General features: G+C 41.3%; 1 protein-coding gene across 50 annotated transcripts in view; it reads left to right on the top strand.

Annotated features, from left to right (window-relative positions):
- Positions 1–8,126, top strand: part of ANK2 (ankyrin 2) — a 618,697-nt gene extending 610,571 nt beyond the window's left edge. For 29 of the 50 annotated variants that reach the window (XM_070259760.1, XM_070259771.1, XM_070259758.1 and 26 more), the window contains 5 exons: positions 165–248; positions 360–524; positions 1,560–1,742; positions 3,133–3,224; positions 5,854–8,126. In XM_070259760.1, the coding sequence (XP_070115861.1) occupies positions 165–248; positions 360–524; positions 1,560–1,742; positions 3,133–3,224; positions 5,854–6,037 (708 nt within the window). In that variant the 3' untranslated portion in view covers positions 6,038–8,126. The remainder of the gene's footprint in view (positions 1–164; positions 249–359; positions 525–1,559; positions 1,743–3,132; positions 3,225–5,853) is intronic. The other 21 variants (XM_070259785.1, XM_070259781.1, XM_070259783.1 and 18 more) reach the window with 2 other exon arrangements.
- Positions 8,127–18,141: the final 10,015 nt, after the last annotated feature.

Genomic DNA, 18,141 nt, shown 5'->3' with positions numbered 1-18,141 from the left:
GTTTTTTTCTTTTAAACTTACTACCTGACAGGATTTGGCATCTCTGCTGTGCTTCTCAACAGTTCCTTTAACATTCTAACATCGCTCACGTGATAAACACTGGGGAGACGTTCCTCAGAATTGGTGTCAAACACTGAAGTGACCCTTTTCTCTTAACTCTTTAGGGAGATGACATGCCTGACATACCCCCGGAATCAGTCACAGAAGAAGAATACATTGATGAGCACGGACACACGGTGGTAAAGAAGGTATTGTCTGATGTGTTCTCACATGGTTGATTTGCAACCTGCTGTTTGAAATGTATCAGTTCCCTGGTATGGTCACTCACAAACAGGATGCGGGAATAAACTATCTTTCAGGTTACGAGGAAAATCATTAAGCGGTATGTATCCTCGGATGGCACCGAGAAGGAAGAGATTACAGTGCAGGGATTGCCACAGGACCCCGTGGACGTCGAGGAGGGGGATGGCTATTCCAAAGTCATCAAGCGCGTTGTACTGAAGAGTGACACCGCACTGTCGGAGGTGAGGTCCTCTGATTCTCCCACCTGGTTTTATGGAGAAGTGTAAAATAGAGCTCAAAAGAGATGGGCGGATGTTTATTCATATTGACCTCCCTTCTCCCCCTTTATGGCAGTCTGCTTTTAGTTACACATTTATTTTTTTCCCCCATGATTTTGTGGAATTTAAAAATAGCCATCGAGGAGATTTGTAACCATTATACTCATTGTGCTTGTTTGGTCCTTTTTATTTGTGTTTTCCATTTAATTCACAGTTGACCACAGCAGAAATCCAAAAGTGAAATTTTAGAAGACTAGAATCCTATTTGGGGGCAAGCAGGACATTAGGACAAGATGCTGTGCAAATGCACTGTGGTGTTTGTGCCTGGTCAGCACAGCAGCTTGTGTAGGGACCTTTAGATGAGTATCTGCTGTTTAGACTTCTCCATTTCAGAGTCCCTAAAATCAGGATCCAGAAACTCCTTGGTTTCTGGTTTTCTTTCTTTCTCTTTTACTTCCCTCTTTGAGGAACACGTTTACTCTCTTTGATGTATGGTTTGTGACATTCTCAACATTTTGCATTCGTTCACATCCTCAAAATTTTATTATGTTCCACATGAGGTCCTCTAGAAATCTACTTGTTCCGTTTCTCATGTCTTTGAGAGTTCCTCCTTTGGGGGTTAATTTTATCTTCACAATGCCAAAGCAAACCATTTAAACATGGGAAAAGAGAGTTCATCCATAGGTTGTTATGTCTGCCTGGCTCTGAGCAGTCAGTTCCTTATTCATGAAACTTCCTGACTAATTTTTGTTTAAGTGACTAATTAAGTGATTGATTGGGTGCTGTCTAGATAGAGTCATTATGTAGACATTACCAGTTGATTATAGGGTTGTTTTTTTTTCTAACTGCTTCTCTTTTCCGAAATGGCTGGTTTCCTGGAAGGCCAGTATATAACATGGTAGATGTTTTTGTTTTGCTTTGTTTGTTTACATACACAAATTCATCATTGTTACGTTCTGGCAGTCAGAAACTGTGTGTTGTGTGTCCTTCATTCACTAGGTGACTTTGTCTGAGCCCAGCATTTTGTCCAGTTCCTCACAATTTGAGGCTGAACCAGTGGAAGGCCGTAGAGTCAGCAAAGTTGTTAAGACAACCATGGTACATGGAGAGAGGATGGAGAAGCATCTGGGGGACTCTAGTTTAGCCACTGATCTTCCTTCAGCCAAAGATGACTTTGAAGAGGTATAGAACCCCTCCCTTTGTCCTTCTGTGTGTGTGTGTGTTCTGTTTGCTCTGTGCTTGAAAAGAAAATGGTTTATCATTGTGTCATTCCGTATATGTATCCATGGAGGGTGCAGAATCCTTCAGGAGAGGAGGGCTCCTGTTTGAATAACTCGTGCAGTGAGGTTCCATTACCTCGGCCTATGGTGTTCATCAGTGTCAGCTCAAGAGCTGTTAAAAATCCAGTGATCAGGACTCACTTCAGCTGAATCCAAATCAGAACATCCAGTTTGGGGCAGGATTGTACATCTTGCTTAAAAGTCCCAGAAGCGACTCGCACTCCCAAGTAATAAGGGAAAGAAAGAAGGAGGTTGCAAATTACCTTTGCTAGCTAATATTCTCAAATGTTTCCAATGGTAGGCATTAAAGAAAATTCAGATATATTTTATAGTCATAAATAAAACAAGCATTTATAATTATTTAAGTTCTGATTTCCAATAATTAGGAGATGGGTCCACAGTGGCAGGTCCACAAACTATTATGATGATTAAAAAATCCAAAAATTCTGAAAACCTAAACTAATGCTACAAGTTAGTAGCAAGCTGATTTGGCAATAAAGCTTAATGTGAACTGACATGGAGCTATGCCATGGAGTCTTTCTGTCCCACCTAGAGTGAATATTCGTATGTTTTGCTGTTGATATAGCAATGAGTTTGATTACAGGATGCTGTCCCTGCTCCTGGGGTATTAGAGCATACAGTATATGCATCATATTACCATTCTAAAATTCGAAAGGAAAAAAAATATGAATTCTGAAACACATTTGGCCCCGAAGGTTTCAACTAAGGGATCACAGGCATGTGCAAACATCTACAAAACATTTTTTGCTATAAAACATTTTGAAGTTAAATGTTACCTGTGTGTCCTCTTCTATACCCACAATATGCATTGAGATTATACGTGAGTGCGTTGTGATATTAAAAGCATGCCTTATTTAAATACTTCTAGTTCTTCACATTTTGACAACTGGTGACCTTGGATGATCAAAAGATGAATTATCTGGGTTATACACTTGGGCCTTATGTGTTTGCTGCTTGTTCCTGCCTCTGCTCATTATATCTGTCGCTGGGGTCTCCCCTGTGGAAAGGGAGGGGGTGAGGCGAGGAGGAAATCATAAGTCAACCAGTGTGGATGTTACTCAGCAGCGTCTGTGGAGTCACAGAACAGATCCCCCCACAAATGGGAGACATGTGATTAAAACTCACTTCTCAGATCTGCTCCAAGAATTGTTTTTGTTTATCCTTTCAAGTATATCTTTTTATACCGACTATCAATTAAGCAAGGTAATCGATTATTTTAAAGTCTGTGGTTTAAGATGGGTCTTGTCTTGCTTTCTTTTTTCTTACTTCAGGCTTTGAGTTACACAGGTAGCCACATGAAAGTCCACTCCCCCAGTTTAGTAGAGAGAGAAATCCTGAAAGAGGATGGATCCGTAATTAAAAGGTTTGGTTAGCATGGAGTGATGCTTTGCCAACTAACACACCTGAAAGCTTTTTCTGATTTTTAAGGAAAATAGAGCCGCTACATATGCCCTAAAACCCCTTGGGAACTGCCACTCTCCCTGTTTTGTAAGACTTTTGTCAAGGGCTAGGTCTGTCGGTGTGTCACGCCTGTAGTGTCCTCTGGATGCTTTCAAGGTCGTATAAGGTGTGATGATGCGGAGAGGCCTGTTGACACAGTCACTCCCTGGGTTTCAGCAAGTCCTCATTTCTTGAGACCGGCCAGCTGGGGTCTTCCATGTGTTGTTGGGTTTGGGGAGCACAGGGAGAGGAATCTAAGTAACTGCTTGCAGATTAATCTTGTGACCAGCTGCCTTCAGCTCAGTCTTAATAAATTATTACTTTGAATAGTACATGCTTGTTTTTTTGTTTTTGCTTTTTTAAATAAGATGCTTCTTGATTCTGCATTTGAGTAGCAAATAACATGAGCATGAGTTTGATACCCATGAACTGAATAAATCTAGTGATGCTGAAACTAGGTGCTTTGAGAAGTTAAGAAAGTGTCATGAAAGCAGTGACCAGCTTATTTTGTGCCTATGAGGGGCCTCACTGGCAGGCTCTCTGCTCTGCCCCGTCTCCATCACCCATTGATGCATAAACTCCAGCGCTGTGACCTTGGTTGACTCTTGCTCCTCCCTGGTCCTCCAGCAGCACTGTAAGTATTCATCAAATGTTCTCAGCTTCTCAGTGAAAAGACACAATGGAAATTCAAGTTACTATTGTGCTTCCATTTCATTGAAAAGAAGAGAAAGATTGTCATTTATAGTACTCTACAAAGCTATTTTTAGCCTGTAGAACATAATAATTACAACGGTAAAATTAAAGGTTCTGTCGCAATTCCACCCTCCAATCACATGTGAAAAACAGCAGCAGCTAGGAATTTAAAAAGAGTGTAATTGCTCACAGAACTGTAAATGGGCTACACGAATGAAGGATACAGTACTTTTTATACTCTCAGCTTTTAAGTCTTTTACCAGTTATTCCAATGAAACCACATAAACCGTGCACACCCTAGCGTCATGAGATCTTCGAATTAGAATAGATTTAGAGATCAATGAATCCAAAGTTCTCATTTACACCTGGTGAATTTGAAGCCGGGGATGCAGACAACTCAATTAAGTTCCACAGCTACTTAGTTATAAACTCTGTCTGCGATGTGCAACACTTTGTCTTATACGTTCCTGGAGACATTTTATCACACCCACTGCTCCCCGATACACATCTGAGTAAATTCATTCCATTTCCTGAGTCATATACATAAACACCTTCATCTACATATACCTGCACAACATACAGGGCCTGTCGTCCTACGATAGAAGCTGATCCCCCGACGCCAATGCCATAAAGGCTTCTGCTAGCTCTTGGCAGAAACAGTCAGATATATCTCTTTTTGAGGGAAAAAACGATATATGGATGCTGAATATAATCTGATTTCAACCATTGGAACCAAAGTTGACCTTGCTATCAAGAGAAACAAAGTTAAGTTTGCTTTCAGATAGAAAATAACTCATGTGGTATCAAAGGGCAGAGGGAAGTAAGAGAACGTGAGAGGAGAAGGATGAAGGAAGCAGAGATGTCCAAAAGTGAGCTGAAAGTATTCTGGCTGGAGTAAGTCATTTTTTAAAAGTCAGGATGACCTTAACAAATGCATGGAGGTGTTGGAAGGTATCCTGATGAAAAGGGCAGCCATGAGCAGAACCTCCGACTCCTGGACACTAGGAATCCAGAAGGAAAGGCTGCGTAAAGCCACGAAAACTGCTTATCCCTCCGGGGTTCTAAGTGAAGATGCATGGCAGAGGGGTGATGGCTTCTGGCTCTGGCCCCACGGATACTAACTGTGCTATTTTTTATTTGGAGCATTGCTTCAGTTCTCTGAGATTCAGTTTCCTTATTTGTTATGTTAATAGTACCTGGCACATAAAACACGTTCACCGTGTTTTTGTGGAATGAAGAATTGTATTTAAGAGTAGACAGAAGAAATGAGAATGAAAATTACAGTATAACGATTTGCAGGTAGGGATACAGGAAAATAATAGCGCAAAATATAATGTTACATCACAGCCCCCTTTTCTCAAGTAAGCACCAGTCTGGGAAGTTTAAGTCAGAATGTGACTCTAAGGATTAAGCTGGCAGCTAAAGTGTTTTACACAAATTAAATTAACAACTTTTTCTTTAGCTTGTCAGAAAGTATGCATGGAATCACTATTTCAGGATGAGCCAAGCTCTTTTATATCAGTGCAACTTAAAACATGAATGGTTGTATGGTTACTTTTTGAGAAAATCATATTAAAGCTTGGTTGCCTTTATTTGAAATATTTCTTAAAGTGTTAAAAAATACTCCTTGTTTCAGAATACTTTAAAAACATCTCATGACTCGTTTCAGATAGGGGAGCCATGTTTAAAGAAAGACGTGAAAAAATGGCTGTAGTTGTTACATTGATAACTCAGTGTAGAAATATCTAGAGGTAAGACAGTAAGTACTTTAGTGGGATGCTTACCCCCATACCAAAGGCAGTAGCTGCCTTTTAGCAGTGAAGAGAGAGCATAATCTCCTCTTGTCTGCTTTCCTCCAGGACAGTAATGAGTAAAGCCAGTACACGGAGCAGGGCTGTGGTGAAGGACCAGCACGGAAAACACATTCACTTGGAGCACCTGGAGGACGTACCAGAAGCGCTAGACCAGGGCGACCTCCAGCGCGACCTCCAGCAACTCCTTCAGCATTTCTGCAAGGAGCACTTGAAGCAAGAGGCCAAATGAGGGGCTGCTCAATTCTCAACCCAGAAACCACGCATTCGCTCAATATGCAACTTCCCATTTCTTTAGCAGAGTGACCTAACTGACCTAGTGGGATACCCTGACATTTCCACTTTCAGCAGATACACTGCATCTTGTTTTAGTTTTTCCCCGTCCTCTTTAACTGTAAGCTAATTTGTGACCAAAGATAGCATCCTTCATTCTGGATGCTGTATCCACTACTTTGTTGTGTCTGTGCTAACCTGGGAACTGGCCACCTCCATTTTTCTTTGCTCCTGCACAAGCTCCATGAAGATCCATTGATCAGAAGAACTTCACCTGCAGACCTCTTCACGTGATGAGATATCGGAATCCTTCCAAGGGATATCCATGTATGTATATAGCTAAAATGCTCAGATGAACAACATATTAAAATTAAAACCACTGCCTATCCTAACTACACTGGGCATCATGGAATAAAAGGCCTCTAGAGTTGCTGAACAATGGTTACTTAAGATATTGCTAACACAATCGAATGATAACACAGTTCTACTGCAAAAGAAGCACTTCAGACTACCACGTCCTTAGAACTTCCAGAGTAGCCATTGCTCCTAGTTAAAAGATGGGTTAATAACCTTGAGGAACTGTCTTAACTAAGCACTTATTGCTGGTGCTGGCCAGCCGTGATTTGTGACTCTCCTAAAGCCACTCTGAGGGAGGGAGCAGAAGGCAAAGAGAATGAGACAAGGAGATACTCAGTTGCTAGCCACTGCATCCTGTGGCACTCTAGCATCTTCAGGTCTTTTAGATTTTGGACACGTTGGCAGGGTATTTTAAAAAGCTATAACTACTGTAGTTCCCCAGTTTTCACTGCTGCTTAAGCAAACCACGCTGTCTTATTGGTGGTACTTTCTTCTGGCCACTGCACTGTAGATAACTCATTGGAAACCAGACTTACCCACTACACAAAAGGTTAAACTCCTTCACCGTGTTGGAGTGGCTTCTTCTTTTTTTTCCCCCAGGTTTGTATCTTCTCTAATACGTGCATGTAGCGTTTGAAAATCAAAACCACAGTCAAAACCCCTCTTCTGATCACATTAATGGTTTTCATTCTTTATACCCTGAGCAAGCACTTTTCACTGTTCAGCTAGGTCTGTTTTTTAGCTTGCAGACAAGGTTGAGAAATCCTTAAAAATTTGGTTTTGGTTAAAATTTTTGGTTTATTTATTTGAAATCCAAACTCCCTTGGAAACTCTTAAGTGCGTTGGTGCACTTTCCTGTTCGTTTGTTTCAAAGAAGGGACTTTAATAATCTGAGTGAGTTCCACGTCCTGTTCCTTATTCCTCTAGTGGTTGAAGCTGTGTAGCATTTTAACATATATATATATTCACAAATATATTCATATAAACGGTATACATTTTGAATCAGTTATTTGTTAAAGAAAAGTATATTCAATGAAGATGAAATTTAAAAAAAAACAACACACACACCAGAGTCCATCCTCCAATGATTGAACGTTTTCCACTCCTATCTGGTCTTTTCCTGTTGTGCAAAAATGACTCATTGCCCCGAATGTCAAAAACAAACGGGACAAACAATGGCACTTCATCATTTTCAAGGAACGTTGCCAAGAGAGAAAATTTCCTGGGAGGGAGGTTTCCCACAAGCCGACTCTCGAAGCCTCACAGGCTAGCACTTTTTGGCAGTTGGATAGGAAATCAAGCATTCTTTGGCAGCCAGAATGAGAGAGGCCCGTGGTGAAACTTTCTGGGACACACCATGGCCTTCTTGTTACAACCTTCACTGGAGCTCAAGAAAAGCATTTCTATTGTGTTCTTTGCAGTGCAGATGATGTCTGTGTAACAGCATAATGGTTATTCACCTTTTTTTTGATTTTGATTTTTGCTGTGTAATCAAAAAACTTGAATACTGTGAGAAGAAGTGAATTTTCAGTTGATGAATCAGCATCTTGTTCCCATGGTGATAACACTAAGTGAATATATCTATGAGGGCATGTATTAGTTAATGGAAAAAAATACAACACTAACAATACATAGCTGCAATGTGTACAATGGCTGATTTAATTAAATAAAATGTACAAGTGTTAAATGTGGCAACAGTGATTTGTTCTTCTTTATCACTAATCTGTGATTTCAGGAGAAACGAGATTATTAAAGAGACAACATAGATTTGAAGCCAAAAGAAAGAACAAATTGCCTTTGTTGTTGTTTTTATTTGGTAACTGAACATGCTGGGTCCAACATCGTGTTAAGCACTGGGATGAATAGATTTTGTCCTTGCCATCAAAGAACTTTTATTGTCATTCAAAGGAAGAAAAACAGGGGCTGGCTGAGTGGTTAAGTTCGTGTGCTCGCCTTCGGTGGCCTAGGGGTTTGCTGGTTTGGATCCTGAGCACGGACATGGCACCGCTCATCAGGCCACGCTGAGGCAGCATCCCACATGCCACAATTAGAAGGACCCACAACTAGAATATCCAACTATGTACTGTGGGGCTTTGGGGAGAAGAAGGAGGAAAAGAAAGATTGGCACCAGATGTTCACGTTAGCTCGGGGCCAATCAAAAAAAGGGAGAAAAACAAAGATTTATTTTTCGTTTTGAGATGGCCAGTAGTAAATGAGCACTAGGCATCCAGGGGCCTGAGGGAGATGAGGAGAGGGTAGCCAGGGTTCGGCAGCCCAGCGAGCCCACGAGGCAGGGCCCCTTTCAGCTCTCTCCTATAAGACGCTAGCTCTCAGAATCAGCCCTGCCTTTGGGAACAGCATTTCACTGGGTGGGTGGGAGTTATTTATCTCTTATAGCCTGAGAAGAGGAATTAGAAATTAAATGGATACATTAATATAAATAAAGACAGGGCAGGAATGTGCAAAAGTGAAATCAGTTGTATTTGGAGAGGTTACTTTTTTTTTTCAAAAAACAAAATCCCTTTAGTGTTGCTATAATATATTTTTACTGCAAAAATAAAAAGGCTCGGTTTATGGAATTGGCTTTATTTAAATCTTATCTAGTGTGAGATAGGAAGCTCACAGGATCTGTCCCATCTGCCTGGTTGATTTACAAGATCTTCCAAAATTCAAGTACCAATTCTGCTTGAAATTTTTCAAAGGAAGTAGAGCCAAAGTTGAAAAGTGTTTCTGTAGTAGGATGTGTGTAGCTCTCCCTCCTCTCATGGGCTTCAGGAGCTGTGCTTTCCGTCAACAGGAGCTCTGGGCTTCCAGTGACTTGGGTTTGATTAAGGAGATTGAAGCAACAGAGAGTATTCAATGTCTTCTCATGGTTAATTAGGTGGTGTGCAAACCCTATTAAAAAAATGAACAGTGAGTCATACACCCTTTACAGAACCGTATTTAAAATCTGGGATGGTGGGAACCCTCAGACCGCAGGAAGATGATGCTCCTCTCGTAAATGACTTGCATTAGTCATAAAGACGAGCAAATACAGACAAGCACATTGAAACAGGCTTGAATTGAATGAACTTAGGCTGCTGGTGTCATTCGATTTATGTCGGCACGGAGGGTCTGGGTGTGGGCAAGCAGACAGCACATGAGTAAAACAGATAAAGGGAAGTTCAACAAAATTTAATGAGAACCAAAATCGCTACAAGGTTTTCTTACGTAATGGAATACACATGGTCTGCTCGTTTTCATTATGCTATAAAAAAAGAAGTTGTTTGAAAGTCTTTGTCTTCGGTTGCCACTCCTTGCTGAAAAACTGTCGTCTCCTTTCGTCAAGGTAGGATTTCTCTTTCTGATCTAATTAAAGCTAGAATTACAATCTTAGAATGAGTCCCTCAAGTAAATACATAATACACTTTTTCTTGCTGTAATAATAGAACATTTAAGAAAATCTTTCAAATATCATAAGAAAAACCTTCATTCCCAACTCCTGCACACAAACTAAAATATGCTTTTTTGGTTATACTACACTTCCTGGGAAAAACAAAACTACTCCCTTGCTTTAAACTAGCTCCGTGGTCTGGAGTAAACGACACGCATGAGTATCCTTGGGTAGAGCTGGGGTGTATGGCAGACGAGACATTTGACAGGGGTATTTGTCATCCTTCAATCACTGGAAAGGTTTGGTTGGTAAGCCCTTGAAACGTTCCAGTGAGGCAATATGACACGACGGTTAAACAGGTGCTCTTGCAGGAAGACTGAAGTGGAACTACTCCAGCTCTGTCCACACTGATGTGACTTTGCGGAAGTTCCTCCTCTGGAGCATAATTCCCTCATAGTAAAATAAGAGAGAATCCTCGCCTCAGAACCCTCTCGCCACACCAGGCGGCAGGGCAGGGCCGCAAGTCCTGCCTCATGTGTCCTCCCTTCAGCTAGAAGTGCCATGGTGGCCTATGTGTCCTTGGAGGCCATTGGTTATGGAGCCCTATTTGTGACCTTCCACCTCTTCGGGGAGGAGAGAGCCTCTGGGTAGGTGTTGCAGGCCTCATCTGAGCCCTCTAGGTTAGAAAATAAAGTGACCCGCTTCCCACAGGCACTCACAGGAACTTCTTGTCAGTGAAGCCCTTGGATTTGCTTCCCCTTCTGAGGAAAGACTGTTCAGGATCTCTTTTTCTCAGTTGGCCCTTATAACTCAGTTCTGGTTTCCATTCCTTTTTCAAACTTCCCACGCATACTCTATTTTGGGTTTTCTTTTTTCTCCACTCTCAGCCTTGACTGCAGAATTGGAGAAAGCCACGCCAACCCCTACTAAGTGTTCTCTTCCAGCAGCAGGTCCAGCACAGACACTGCGAAGAGAAGGGCTGGCAGGGCCCTGGGCTGGACTGGAGGGGGACGTGAACACAGCAGCTGTCCCTGTGCACGTGCAGAACAACTGAGTTACCACGACTGCACGAATTCCACATCGTGCCCGTTTATCCTGAGCGTTGATGAGAACTCAGCCCTCATCTAGACTGGGACGTGGTGTAGCAGCAACTTTGGAGGAGTTGGACATTGTGTGAATTTTCCAAATGACTCACCAAATGTGATTCCTTAGAGAACCCCTCCCCAGCCACACTACCACCCGGAGGACAGAGGGACAGTGCGGAGCGTCTGCTGTTCCAACAATCCTGTTGGGGTTGAGATTGGTGTATTTGTTTCCTCGGGCTGCTGTAACAAAACCCCACGGCCTGGGGGCTTACCTGACAGAAGTTTATCTCCTCACAGTTCTGCAGGATGAAATCTGAGATTGAACGTTGGCAGTTGGTTTCTTCTGAGGTCTCCCTCTTTGGCTTGCGGCCTGCCACCTTCTTGCTGTGTCCTCACATGGTCTTTCTTCAGTGCACGTGCATCCCTGGTGTCCCTGTGTCCACATTTCCTGTTCTTACTAGGACACCAGTCAGATTCGATTGGCCCCACCCAAATGGCCTCATTTTACCTTAATCACCTCTTTAAAGGCCCTGTTTCCAAATACAGTCACATTCTGAGGTACTAGAGGTTTAGTGCTTCAATATATGAATTTTGGGAGGACACAATTTGGCCCATAACAATTGGATTTAGTCCAAAAACCCAAGCCCACTAGGTATTTCAAGTGCGAAAAGATTGAGTCAGGGAATTAGAAAATGGTACGATTGTTGGAAGAGCCAAAAGAGGGAAGGCAGGGAAGCCACTGCTGCTTTAAAGAAATCTCTAAGTGCAGGGGCTGGCCCCGTGGCACAGCAGTTAAGTTTGCACATTCCTTTTCAGCAGCCCATGGGTCGTCGGTTTGGATCCTGGGTGCAGACATGGCACAGCTTGGCACGTGATGCTGTGGTAGGCGTCCCACATATAAAGTAGAGGAAGATGGGCACAGATGGTCGCCCAGGGCCAGTCTTCCTCAGCAAAAAAAAAAAAAAAAAAAAAAGAGGAGGATTGGCCATGGATGTTAGTTCAGGGCTAATCTTCCTCAAAAAAAAAAAAAAAATATCCCTAAGTGTAGAAATCAGAACTAGAAGCTAGAGCTGGCGGGTTTGGCTCCACACAGCAACCAAGTGTATGCTTCTTAGGAGAATACCCAGATGCAACTGCAGGAAGCCTTCTCTGTCTTCTGCCAAAGTCCATGCACTCTTCCTGGCTGCCCCTGAACAAATAATTACTTTCCTCCTCTTTTCTTTTCAAACCTTGGGCAAACAGGTATCATTGGCAGGATCTAACACATAACCCCACTGGAAATGGATTCCAAGAAGTATAGTTCTGAGGATCTTCCCCCAACCTGCAGGGAAAAATGTAGAATAGGACAGAAATGATGCTGATTAACAAGGTAGGGCAGCAACTAACCATAGGGTTTGAGCCACAGAATGACAGTCTTCAGCCATCCACTAATTCACACATTCAAGACCTACTGTATTCCAGGCATTGTGCTAAGGGCTCAGGGTAGATTGAGGCCAAGATGGTCATGAGTTTTCACTATTGCCAGTCACCATTGAAAGTGCCCTTGAAACTTCTTTAGTCTCTACCACAAACCTATGAAGGAGACACAACGAGGAAATTGAGGGGCAAAGAGGTTGAGTAACTTGCCCAGATCATGCAGCTAGAAAACTGCAAAGCTGGGATAAGAACCCAAGCAAATGGCTCCTGCAGTAAACCATGCTCCATCTTTGAAAGACACCATCCCTGCCCCTTCAGTTTATAATCTTGCAGTAGAGGCATATGGAACCAATGATTTCACAAATAATTAATTAATTTAACATTTGTCTTCTAGAGAAATACCTTGTTGCCTTATTTATAAGGAAACAAGCCCTGTTCAGTACCATTCTCATCTCTATTCTTCTCCAAAATCTCTTTCTTTCTCCTAGAGTCTGCTTTCTCTTCCTCACCCACCGCATGCTCAGCAGATGACCTTGACTGTTTTATAAGAAAGTAGATGTCAGTGGCATGCTGCATTGGTTAGAGCTCTAAAGAGAAACAGAAACAACAGGATGAATATATATAGAGAGAGACATCATAAGGAACTGGCTCATGTGGTTTTAGAGGCTGAGAAGTCCCAAGATGCGCAGTCAGCAAGCTGAAGACCCAGGAGAGCGATGGTGTAGTTCCAGTCCTAAAGCCGGCAGGCTCCAGACCGAAGAAGAGCTGATGTTTCAGTTCGAGTTGCAAGGCAGAAAAACACTGATGTCCCAGGTCAAGGCAGTCAGGCAGGAAGAGTCCGCCCTTACTAAAGGAAGGGCCAGCCTTTTTGTTCTTTTTATTCTATCAACTGACTGGATAAGGTACACCAACACTGGAGAGGGCAATTTGCTCTACTCAGCCTACCAGTTCAAATGTTAATCTCATCCAGAAATGTTCTCACAGACATACTGAGGATAATGTTTACAACTACCTGCTTCCCGTTACCCAGTCAAGCTGACACAAAAAATTAACCATCACAAATGCCTTTCCTATTCCTACCTCCCAAATTACGTATGTCCACATGCACCCTAGAACCCATTGCTCTCTCTCGTAATGCTCTCTTCTGGCTCTCTCTCCCAGCCTAGGCACCCACTCAGGTTTCTGTTAGTTTCCAAGAAAAACAGATTTATCCTTCAATCCTGGCTTTGCATCTAACTAATGATCTCTCTCTCTCTCTTTCTCTGCCTTTCTTTTTCTTTTTCCCCTACGTGTGTTTCCCCAGTTTCTTATTTCTCAATCCTCCTTCAAGTCTGGCTTCAAAAAACCTAAAAACTTGACGTGTTAGAAGCTACAAGATATGGCTAAGCAGAGGCCACAGGAAAACTTAAAGCCTTAAACTAGGGGTCATAATTCTTTTGCCCAGAGTGACCAGACAGGAATATAATGTATGAATTGTCTAGAAATAGAAAATAAGAACTAGTGCAGCCCTTAAACTTAAGAGAGCATGCACATTTAATATATCTATTGAGAGAAATATAAACCTTTGAGGATCAATCTATTAATTAGAAAAATGGTAAAAACACAAAATATGTCTAAGAGCTGTCTTTTGAAATAATAATATAGATAATCGCCACGAACATAAACAAGAGGTAAAGAGAAAGCAGAAATGTGCCATGCTAAAAAAGAGAATGGAGAGTGTGATACTGTGATTTATAATAAGAAATATGTATTTGGTCTTCATCCATTTCTGCCACAGAGCTCCTAAAACCATTCGAATTTCCTGAATGATACGTGTAATGGGAGCATCTTTTGTTATAATTTTTGGTTTCTTGACCTCAGTTCCTGAAATGGTTTCAGAGCCATAAAGGTAAAATGGGTGACTTATTATTCCTAACAAGCCCCTTTCCACCACACTTGAGCTGATGTGAACCGGGTGAGTTTCTGACCGCACCTAAGGATGGGGCTGTTTGCCAGGGAAACCAACCATGTGATTAGAAGGCTGGAACTTTCAACCCCACCCCGCTGATTACTGGACAAAGGACAGGGGCTGGAGATTGAATCAAGCACCACCGCACAGTGGTTTAATCAATCATGCCATGTAATGAAGCCTCCATAGAAACCCAAAAGTACGGGGCTTGGAGAGCTTCTGGGTTGGTGAACGTGTGGAGATGTGGGGAGAGTGGTGTGCTTGGAGAGAGCATGGAGGCTCTGCGTCCGTTCCCCACACCTTGCCCTATGCATCTCTTCCATCTGGCTGTTCCTGCGTTATAGCTTTTCATAATAATAAATCTAGTAAGTGATCTAGTAAGTAGAATGTTTCTCTGAGTTCTGTGAGCAGCTCTAGCAAATTGGTCAAAATCAAAGAGGTCACTGGAATCCCTGATCTGTAGTTGGTCAGTCAGAAGCTCACGTGACAACCTGGGCTCTCCACTGAAAGGGGAGGGGGAGCCCTGTAGGACTGAGCCCTTAACCTGTGGGATCCGATGCTCTCTCCAGGAGGATAGTATCACAATTGAGCTGAATTCTAGGACACCCAGTTGGTGCAAGAGAATTGCCTGTTGGTGTGTGTGTCGGTGGCGGGGGGTGGGGGGGAAACGCCACACACTGGAATTAGGAGAGAACCCCTCTAGGGAAATAATCAGGGAGGAAATGGTTATAAGAAAATGTTTCCTGGGCTGGCCCCGTGGCCGAGTGGTTAAGTTCGCGCGCTCCGCTGCAGGCGGCCCAGTGTTTCGTTAGTTCGAATCCTGGGTGCGGACATGGCACTGCTCATCAGACCACGCTGAGGCAGCGTCCCACATGCCACAACTAGAAGAACCCACAACGAAGAATACACAACTATGTACCGGGGGGCTTTGGGGAGAAAAAGGAAAAAATAAAATCTTTAAAAAAAAAAAAGAAAAAAAAGAAAAAAAAAAAAAGAAAATGTTTCCTAATTTTATGTAAGTAAATATAGAAACCTGAATAAAGGAAATGATTTTGTTTAAATGGAAATTACTAAAATTTACCACAGAAGAGATAGTAAAGGAAAATCCCAAGGTGATGGTTAATTTTATCTCTCAGCATGACTGGGCTAAGAGGTGCCCAGGTAGCTAGTACAACGTTGTGTATCTGGGTGTCTCTGCGTGGCTGTTTCCGGAAGAGATTAGCATTTGATTGGTAATCTGAGTAGAGAAGACCCGCCCTCACCAATGCAGGTGGGCATCTTCCATTCCACTGAGGGCCAGAAGAGAACAAAAAGGTAGAGAAAGGGCAAATTTACTCTCATGCTTGAGCTGGAGCATCTGTCTTCTCTGGCCCTTGGACATCAGTGCTCCTGGTTCTTGGGACTTGGAGGGGGACTTAGACATGGGCCCCCTGGTTCGAGGACCTTCGGGTTTGGACTGGAACTACACCACTGGCTTGCCTGGGCATCCAGCTTACAGACAGAAGATCGTGGGGCTTCTCAGCCTCCATAATTGCGGGAACCAATTCCTCACAATAAATCTCTTTCTATCTACCTGTGTGTATCCTATTGGTTCTGTTTCTCTGGAGAACATTGATTAATACACCCGATAACCATGGAAGAAATCAAGACAGTAATCAAGGATTTAACATCACAAGAAAGCCCCAGAGGTAGGTGCTGTCACAGATGGATTCTATTCAGCTTTCAATAAACAGATGATTTCAATGCCATTTGGACTGCCACAGGGCCCTGGAAGAAAACAAAAGTTCCCAATATTTTTTTTAACAAAGCAAGTATATCATTGGTACCAAAACTGGACAAAGCGTACCCCCAAAACATCCAAATAACAACAACAAAAACTCACCAAGGAATAGCTATGCAGAAATTACAAAATAGCAAATACAATTTGGCACACATTTTAAAAAATAATAAATTATGACCTAGTGGCTTCTTTCTAAGATGTAAAATGGTTCGTTACTAATAGCTGTTAATATAACTACCTACATTGAAAGGTCAAGGGAGAAAACCAATGTATGATTATTCCCATAGATGGTCAAGAAGCATTTGGAAAAATGTAGCATACATTTGTGATCTTTGTATCCTTTTAAGAAAATCAGAAGAAATACATTCTTCCTTAAAATGATCTAATGATACATGCGTATGTACAGACGGCACTTCCTTAGCAAATGTTCAAATAAATTTATGTGAAGAGCATTTAAGTTATGCCCATTTTAGCAAAGCTTTTGCAATAATTTGCAGTAATAGAGAAAACCTGATCTCTGACTCCACACCACCCACAACCACTTCCCTCCCCCCACCCTGTGCTATCCCTTGGCATCATCAGTTTTAGACCATTCCCTTTTCATCCATACCCAAGGTTGTCACCTTGACTCTTTGCAAGGTAATATCAGCTATGGAATATTTATAAATCCTCTCATGTAAACAGTTAAAAACTAATACATTCATTAAGTTATTTTTTTTAAAAACATGAGAACAGAAAGAATGAATGTACAACAAATAGAGGGGTCTTTTGTTTGTTTACGTAATGCAATTAGAAAGAATTTACTTTTAGGATGCAGTTCACAAGCGATGCTGCAATTTTAGCTAAAATTTGTGCTTTATAGGCAATAACTCTTACTTTATGCCTTTTTGCCTTGTAACCTAGATTTTCTTTTTTTTAAGTAAATTGAGGGCACTAGGGGAAGGGACATGTGCTCCTCACACCAAAATTCATCCTGCTTCATAATGAACACTGGGGACATTTCTATTTTAAAACTGTAAACAAGACCAAAAGAAGTCCATTATTTTCATTATTAGCCAGAATTAAGAAGCATTAATAAATACAAATTTGGGGGGGAAAGCCAAAGAAATAAAGCATAAAAATTGGAAAAGAAGAGGCAAACATCAATTTATGCAGATAATATGTTTGTGAACCAGAAAAACCAAAGGAAATCAAACTGAAAGAAAAATTAGTCAACAATTTTGTCACTCTTTTCAAAATTAACATAGAAAATCTGTAACTTTCCTTAACATAGAAAATCTCCAAATTAAAAATGGAAGAAACAGTGCATATAATTTACAATAGCAACCAAAGAGATTAAATGCCTAGTTAAAAATTTAACAAGGAATGTACGGGGCCTATTAAAAACTGTTTAAAAGTTTTACTTAATTGGGTGAACACATGCTGTCTTACATATAATCATGAAAATACTGTAAAGCTGTCAATTCTTCATTAATTTATTTCCTAATGATCACAATAAAATTGCTTATAGAATTTTATTTTAAGTTGAGTTTATATGATGAATAACAAGCATGTGAAATTAATCAAGAAGATTCTAGGGGTCAAAAAAAAAAGAAATGTTTGTAGCAAGGGAGCCCTACCAGATATTAAGACTATTTGAAGCTACTGTTTTTGAAAGAGTTTAGTATTAGTGTAGCCACTGAGAGTGCGAGCCGTGAAATAGAATGGGGACTCCAGAAGGAGAAACTGATCCAAAATAAATGGAAATTTGGCATATGATAAATATAGCCTTTCAAACCAACCAGAAAAGAGCAGACTATTCTATATAGTCTTAGGTCAAATGACTACTTATTTTGGGGAGGAAATAAAAGTAAATCCGTATTTCTTCCCTTCACTAAAACAAATTACAGATAGCTCACTTATTCAAATGTAATTTTTTTTTAAACTGTAAAAGTAATAAAAGGAAGCAGAGACAAATTGTTTATTACTTTCAATGAGGAAGATCTTTGCAGATGAGAAATAAACCTACAAGCCTGGGTGGAAGAAAACCCCATACAGCTGACTATAAAAATATTTTAAATTTCCACATGGAAAAATGTTATAAGCAAAATTAAAAGATAAATGG

This window comes from Equus caballus, chromosome 2, assembly GCF_041296265.1.
Source record: "Equus caballus isolate H_3958 breed thoroughbred chromosome 2, TB-T2T, whole genome shotgun sequence".
NCBI lineage: Eukaryota > Metazoa > Chordata > Mammalia > Perissodactyla > Equidae > Equus > Equus caballus.
Note: the sequence above shows the minus strand (reverse complement) of the source record. Positions and strands in the feature narration are given on the sequence as shown.